We start from the raw sequence: 7,108 nt of genomic DNA, 5'->3' as shown, positions 1-7,108 counted from the left end.
TAGTTGCCTCTCTTGTGAGTTACTTTGCTCAAAAGTGTGCATGCGCGGCCATGTGTGTGTACACAAAAGTATATATACTACAGACACGATGCTTGTTGTGTAGTTACTCACAAGAGAGAGGCAACTATGATTTTCTTTCTTACTTCCTTCCGACATGTTTTTCTATCGGGAAACAAAGGCATTCCCCTTCCATTTATATATGTTCTAAGATCGTACATTTATTTTACGAGTATATTGATGAGTATATAGCAAATTCATTATGGTGTCGAGTTGCTGCATTTGCAAATTAACTCAAGGAGTAGTCGCAAATATATCTTTTCATAGGTACGTAAATAATATAAATATTAGCATGCGTATAGTAATCTGAATTGAGGTTACGAAATATAAAATTAATGATAAACTCATTTTAATACTTAATTAAGATAATAATAGAGTCATTTAATAAAATAGAATATTTACAGTAAATTAGAAAAATTATTTGTATTCAAACAATATATTTTATGTTGAAATGTTGAAAGTATTGTTTAAAAAAGTTTAACAAAGAAGCTATATTGATATCACATTTACACATTGTATCTTTTTATTATTCGTTTACAATTTTACAATTATACATTTGTACTTATAACAATATATAATACATACGCATATGTAACAGTTATTCAATTTTGTAAATTAAATTTTCGTATGTTTTTCAGCATCCCAAAAAACGAAACAGGAAGACAGAAATGGTGTAGTGCTATAGGTCGAGAAATAACTAAGAGGAGTTTTGTTTGTAGTAAGCATTTTAAAGAAAGTGATTTTCATTATAAAGTAATTGGTGACACTGTACGGAGGTTCTTATTACCTGGTACTATTCCATCATTATTACTTAGTCAACATTGTGATAGGTAAATATTTTATGCATTTGTACACTTAAAGAAGAATAATTTTTATTAATCTATGAAGTTGTGTATTATCATAATACTTCTTACTCTTGCAGAGAGAGTGCTAGTATCGAAAAATAAAATAATGAAATATTACGAACCAATGTTAATACATGTAAAGCTAATCAAAACGAAAATAAAATAACAAATGATATATCTGCAATATTTAAAGAAAATATTGCAAATAGTGAACAAATAATGTCGCTCGAGAGTTCACTTGATTTAGACAGGTACACTAAAATATTTACTAAGTACATGAATCATTTTTAATTCAATCTTTATTAACAAAACAAAATATTTATATTTGATATTTAGTGACAAATATGTTCAAGAAGCAATAACACCTATTGAATCAGAAAAGGAATTATTGGAGAACGACAGAAAAAAATTTTGCTCATTGAAAAGGTTAGTTTAAAAAAGAAAATGTTTTTTGTTGGATTATAAGTTGTTATAAAACATTATACAATGTGTAAAAATCCGTAAATATTTAATATTTTTATACTTAATCAATCAATCATATTTTTATTTGTAGAAAAAGTGTTGAGCCATTAACAGGCTCAAAAAGATTTTGCAATCCACGTTTCATTGGAGATCTTCACCGTGAAGATTTTATTTCTGATGCAAGTTATAATATAGTGAAAAATTATTATCAGGAATCAAAGAAAAAATTAAATACAATGAATCGACAAATTAATCGATTAACAAAAAGAATGGGAAGCTTTCAAGAATTATTAACTCACCTCAAGGATATTGGATTATCTAAAGAAGCCTTAAATGCTATACAGGTAAGCTCGAACCCATACAGAACACAACATCCAATAGATATCTAGTGAATATCTATATATCTATCTGATGTCCATATCTACCATGGATAGCTAATAGATATCTAATAGATGAACAAAATATCTATATCTCTCGAATGACTACCGAAGATATCCACTAGATATCCACGTGAAATCCACATATCCATGTCCACCAAACAGCTACCGAAGATATCCACTAGATATCCACGTGAAATCCACATATCCATGTCCACCAAACAGCTACCGAAGATATCCACTAGATATCCACGTGAAATCCACATATCCATGTCCACCACACAGCTACCGAAGATATCCACTAGATATCCACGTGAAATCCACATATCCATGTCCACCACACAGCTACCGAAGATATCCACTAGATATCCACGTGAAATCCACATATCCATGTCCACCACACAGCTACCGAAGATATCCACTAGATATCCACGTGAAATCCACATATCCATGTCCACCACACAGCTACCGAAGATATCCACTAGATATCCACGTGAAATCCACATATCCATGTCCACCACACAGCTACCGAAGATATCCACTAGATATCCACGTGAAATCCACATATCCATGTCCACCACACAGCTACCGAAGATATCCACTAGATATCCACGTGAAATCCACATATCCATGTCCACCACACAGCTACCGAAGATATCCACTAGATATCCACGTGAAATCCACATATCCATGTCCACCACACAGCTACCGAAGATATCCACTAGATATCCACGTGAAATCCACATATCCATGTCCACCACACAGCTACCGAAGATATCCACTAGATATCCACGTGAAATCCACATATCCATGTCCACCACACAGCTACCGAAGATATCCACTAGATATCCACGTGAAATCCACATATCCATGTCCACCACACAGCTACCGAAGATATCCACTAGATATCCACGTGAAATCCACATATCCATGTCCACCACACAGCTACCGAAGATATCCACTAGATATCCACGTGAAATCCACATATCCATGTCCACCACACAGCTACCGAAGATATCCACTAGATATCCACGTGAAATCCACATATCCATGTCCACCACACAGCTACCGAAGATATCCACTAGATATCCAAGTGAAATCCACATATCCATGTCCACCACACAGCTACCGAAGATATCTATAACGCTTAATAAAGGAGTTATTATTGAGTAAAGTCTGATCAATCAGTGCTGACTTTTAGCTGGACGCACGTCAGTGAGCCGCCCGTCTGTTAGTATGCGTCGCCGTAGCGACGGAACGCTCACGCACACTACGAGGCGCGCGGCTAAAGGTCGACGCTGATTGGTCAGACTTTACTCAATAATAACTCCTTTATTAACCGTTATAGAAAAAAATGTTACAGGACTTTTCTGTTCAGTTTACTGTGCTCTACTTGCTCACGAGCGTTGTCAAGGGTGCTTTGGGACACCCTATATATGTAGATAGAATTTACTTATAAATAAGATTTGTAAATATACAAAAGCAAATTACTTTATTAATTATAACTATATTATTATTAACAAAGAATTGTATCAACATATATTGAATTACACTTAATAAATTAGAATCTTTATAAACAACAGTTGATTTAAAAAAAGTAAATTATTTACTATTTATGTTAAGAGTTCTTCTCCTTCGATTACTTCATTTAAATTAACTAATTCTAATAAAGCAGTACCCTTTGTTTCTGATCGTATCAATTCATCTATTCCTCTATATTGACCTGGATCAATTAAGCAAATTATTGTTAATGATCTATTGTCCCATGTCTCATTTTCCAATTTAGTTATTAATTTAGTGACTTTGTCTTTCAATTTTCTTGCTTCTTTTTCTGGGATAACAATCCTAAGCCGCATTTGGGCACGTTCCAGAGGCATCACTTCTTTCAATTGCGAGATGACATCTAGTGCCTGTTGTTTGGCATTCCGATTAGGTTTAACGGAAAAATGTATTTCCTCTCTCATGGCATTCTCGATCATGGAAACTGGATATGGGTGTTTAGTTTCTGGATTTATACATTTGCTAGCAACTGTTGTGGCAATATCTTTGAACATGGAATCTAAAGCTGAATGCCTTTCTTTATCAGAAACTTGGAGCTCACCTTTGGCAAGAATCTGTTGGCATATTTCAGTCTGATTGTCAATGCCAAAAGCTTTTATGAGATCTTCCTTCTTTGCCACCTGACCCTTTGATACATTAGTGAATATTGTATGCGTTTGCAGTACTTCATCAATATCTTTTTCTCTAAAATATATTTCAGAAAGAAATAATAAACAATGCATATCACATTTATTTCTGCATGATAAAAAAGATCTTAGATAATAAAAGATACTCTGGTTAGAGCTGGTAAAAGCAGCTGGTTAGAGATAAGTGATGTGCTATGACTTATTTGAATAGATATTGACTTAATAGACATTAATGGAAAGATATCAGAATGTAAACTAATATAACAGATAAAAAACAGAGAAGATAATGAAATAAGATAGTCTCGCAGATAAAATTGTTAAGATTATAAGTAACACGTGATAATATAAATCTTATGACAATGTGTATTCTTATGTGTACATGTGAGAAGAGAAATTATATAAATGACGTTACATATGTATAGATAGATAGAAATATCTTTATCAGCCGCAATCTATTTATTGATACACAAAGACTTACAATTTATTTCTCCAGGATATTACTTTATTCTTGTAACCAATAATTTCAAATCGCTTGCCACCTTTCTTCATGCGAACGACAGCAACGTTCGTCAGTCTTATTTGATTCGTCGGTGTAAATATCGACATTTTTGCACTTGTACACTTAAAGAAGAATAATTTTTATTAATCTATGAAGTTGTGTATTATCATAATACTTCTTACTCTTGCAGAGAGAGTGCTAGTATCGAAAAATAAAATAATGAAATATTACGAACCAATGTTAATACATGTAAAGCTAATCAAAACGAAGAAAATAAAATAACAAATGATATATCTATATCACAGTCGTTACCCAGAGAGAAACGTGAAGTCGAATAGATGTATAGTCGACGTCTATTCGACACATCTAAGATAGATCGACTTTCGCATCTAGATAGACGTCATGATGGCCTCTTTTAGACGTTTAATAAACATCTCATTTTCTAACGTTTTTTCGACGTCAAAAATAAGACCAATTACAGTGTTAATATCACAGTTATCTATACTACTACTAGATCGCTAACTTCGTCAAAAGAGCTGTGGCCGGCCAGATTTCCGGATTCGGCCATGACACCTTACAACAAAATGGCGGCGGGGCGTGTGTAATGCGCATCATAGACATAGTATATCTAGACCGAGTGTTGAGGAGTGGGGGCTAAGGTGCACGTAGAAAAGAACATATACTCTGTTCCGTGCCCTTGCGTTCTCTCTCACTTGCATGTAGCATAGCGAAAGAATACGCTATGCTACGTGCGAGCGAGAGAGAACGCAAGGGGCACGAAACAGAGTATGTCCTTTTCTACGTGCACCTCGGCTCCCACTCCTCAACACTCGGTCTAGATATACTATGTCTATGATATATATCTTTTTATATATTAATCCTGCATATATAAAATATACGAACCATACGAACCAATGTTAATACATGTAAAGCTAATCAAAACGAAGAAAATAAAATAACAAATGATATATCTACAATATTTAAAGAAAATATTGCAAATAGTGAACAAATAATGTCGCTCGAGAGTTCACTTGATTTGGACAGGTACACTAAAATATTTACTAAGTACATGAATTATTTTTAATTCAATCTTTATTAACAAAACAAAATATTTATATTTGATATTTAGTGACAAATATGTTCAAGAAGCAATAACACCTATTGAATCAGAAAAGGAATTATTGGAGAACGACAGAAAAAAATTTTGCTCATTGAAAAGGTTAGTTTAAAAAAGAAAATGTTTTTTGTTGGATTATAAGTTGTTATAAAACATTATACAATGTGTAAAAATCCGTAAATATTTAATATTTTTATACTTAATCAATCAATCATATTTTTATTTGTAGAAAAAGTGTTGAGCCATTAACAGGCTCAAAAAGATTTTGCAATCCACGTTTCATTGGAGATCTTCACCGTGAAGATTTTATTTCTGATGCAAGTTATAATATAGTGAAAAATTATTATCAGGAATCAAAGAAAAAATTAAATACAATGAATCGACAAATTAATCGATTAACAAAAAGAATGGGAAGCTTTCAAGAATTATTAACTCACCTCAAGGATATTGGATTATCTAAAGAAGCCTTAAATGCTATACAGGTAAGCTCGAACCCATACAGAACACAACATCCAATAGATATCTAGTGAATATCTATATATCTTATTTACTTAATTTTAGAAACTTATTTAAATTAAGAATTAAAATAACATAATCTTAGACGCGAATTTTTACTATACAAAATCAAATTTCAATACACGTTTTGCATTGCTTTTTTGACTTTTAAGTATAGCTTTTTTGAGTGTAGCTTAGACCACTGAATCAAGTATGATCTTAAAAGTCATTTTCATTCTCTTTAAAAATAATATCATTTTAAACTGAAGGTATTTGATTTAATATTCTAGTTAAAATAAGTTATAAATAAGCTAAAAATTGAAATAACACTAATTTTAAAGAAATTGAGATCTTATAGTTCAAAATGTATTCATTGGTCTGAGCTATATCCAAAAATGCATTTTGGTATAGTTCAATAGGCGGTTCACTGAAAATTATATGCTACAAACTCACAAAATTCTAACACTAAATTAACATGTTTTTTCACAAATAAATAAATCTACTAAAATACTTAAAAGTAAATTATTTACTACAAAAAATTTCTTAAGTTAAAACTAAATGCAAGCTATATAAAATTATACTACGATTAAAAATTTTGTAAAAATTTTAGTTAGCATAGTTCATCTATAGGTATTTTTTCAATATTTAATTCTTCAAATATGCATAACTACGAATAATGGAGTTAATTATTATTGTTAAGAAGTTGAACAAAGAAGAACGATATTGTCAATATTTCTTATTATTATTGCACATCAGAATAAACACCGATTCATTGTATAATTAATATTTTTTATGTGCACACGAATATTTTATATTATTATAAATAAATCCGTTTATAGATTTGTAATTATTCTTTTTTTACAGTTATTTTAATTAAATAAAACAATGAATGATGTTCACGATTTATTATAAAAATGTTTTTTATATATTTAGCAATCAGTAATACATATTTCATACCTATATTTTATCATTTTTACCTTTTTCAACATTATTTGAGTTTTCATGTTTCTCAATAAAATGTCCGGATGGATGTGTGTGTGTGTGTGTGTGTGTGTGTGTGTGTGTGTGTG

General features: G+C 31.5%; 4 protein-coding genes across 6 annotated transcripts in view; 2 read left to right on the top strand and 2 right to left on the bottom strand.

Moving 5' to 3' along the window:
- Positions 1–6: 6 nt before the first annotated feature.
- On the top strand, positions 7–4,723 carry LOC115242710. Of its 2 annotated transcripts, XM_029819218.1 has the most exons (5): positions 7–324; positions 696–887; positions 980–1,153; positions 1,239–1,328; positions 1,456–1,785. In XM_029819218.1, the coding sequence occupies exons 3-5, from the start codon at positions 1,122–1,124 to the stop codon at positions 1,751–1,753; spliced, it is 420 nt and encodes a 139-aa protein (XP_029675078.1). In that variant the 5' UTR covers positions 7–324; positions 696–887; positions 980–1,121; the 3' UTR covers positions 1,754–1,785. The 2 variants fall into 2 exon arrangements, with proteins under 2 accessions (XP_029675078.1, XP_029675079.1); XM_029819219.1 differs by lacking the exons at positions 980–1,153; positions 1,239–1,328; positions 1,456–1,785 and adding an exon at positions 4,617–4,723.
- On the bottom strand, positions 1,793–2,827 carry LOC115242705. Its single transcript, XM_029819209.1, has 2 exons — positions 1,916–2,827; positions 1,793–1,855 (listed from the first exon to the last, which is right to left on the bottom strand). Exons 1-2 carry the CDS (start codon positions 2,791–2,793, stop codon positions 1,810–1,812), a joined length of 924 nt encoding a protein of 307 aa, XP_029675069.1. The 5' UTR covers positions 2,794–2,827; the 3' UTR covers positions 1,793–1,809.
- LOC115242707 (ribosome maturation protein SBDS-like) lies at positions 3,220–4,533 on the bottom strand. Its single transcript, XM_029819213.1, has 2 exons — positions 4,406–4,533; positions 3,220–3,985 (listed from the first exon to the last, which is right to left on the bottom strand). Exons 1-2 carry the CDS (start codon positions 4,531–4,533, stop codon positions 3,355–3,357), a joined length of 759 nt encoding a protein of 252 aa, XP_029675073.1. The 3' UTR covers positions 3,220–3,354.
- The window catches only part of LOC115242709, an 8,750-nt gene continuing 6,261 nt past the window's right edge, over positions 4,620–7,108 (top strand). Inside the window, exons 1-4 of one of the 2 annotated variants that reach the window (XM_029819217.1) lie at positions 4,620–4,673; positions 5,351–5,470; positions 5,556–5,645; positions 5,773–6,025. In XM_029819217.1, the coding sequence (XP_029675077.1) occupies positions 5,439–5,470; positions 5,556–5,645; positions 5,773–6,025 (375 nt within the window). In that variant the 5' untranslated portion in view covers positions 4,620–4,673; positions 5,351–5,438. Of the gene's footprint in view, positions 4,674–5,337; positions 5,471–5,555; positions 5,646–5,772; positions 6,026–7,108 lie in introns of those variants that run through there. The other variant, XM_029819216.1, reaches the window with a different exon arrangement.

Source organism: Formica exsecta, unplaced genomic scaffold (genome assembly GCF_003651465.1).
Source record: "Formica exsecta isolate Colony F162 unplaced genomic scaffold, ASM365146v1 scaffold617, whole genome shotgun sequence".
Classification (NCBI taxonomy): domain Eukaryota; kingdom Metazoa; phylum Arthropoda; class Insecta; order Hymenoptera; family Formicidae; genus Formica; species Formica exsecta.
Note: the sequence above shows the minus strand (reverse complement) of the source record. Positions and strands in the feature narration are given on the sequence as shown.

What these genes read in the sequence shown, in the direction of transcription:
- LOC115242705 (XM_029819209.1), bottom strand. Translation starts at nt 2,793, where the DNA reads ATGGATATGTGGATTTCACGTGGATATCTAGTGGATATCTTCGGTAGC. An exon ending in CGTGGATATCTAGTGGATAT is followed by an intron (nt 1,856 to 1,915) that starts CTTCGGTAGCTG and finishes TCTAGTGGATAT; the next exon opens with CTTCGGTAGTCATTCGAGAG.
- LOC115242710 (XM_029819218.1), top strand. Translation starts at nt 1,122, where the DNA reads ATGTCGCTCGAGAGTTCACTTGATTTAGACAG. An exon ending in AGTTCACTTGATTTAGACAG is followed by an intron (nt 1,154 to 1,238) that starts GTACACTAAAAT and finishes TTTGATATTTAG; the next exon opens with TGACAAATATGTTCAAGAAG. An exon ending in AAATTTTGCTCATTGAAAAG is followed by an intron (nt 1,329 to 1,455) that starts GTTAGTTTAAAA and finishes TTTTATTTGTAG; the next exon opens with AAAAAGTGTTGAGCCATTAA.
- LOC115242707 (XM_029819213.1), bottom strand. Translation starts at nt 4,533, where the DNA reads ATGTCGATATTTACACCGACGAATCAAATAAGACTGACGAACGTTGCT. An exon ending in ATATCCTGGAGAAATAAATT is followed by an intron (nt 3,986 to 4,405) that starts GTAAGTCTTTGT and finishes AATATATTTTAG; the next exon opens with AGAAAAAGATATTGATGAAG.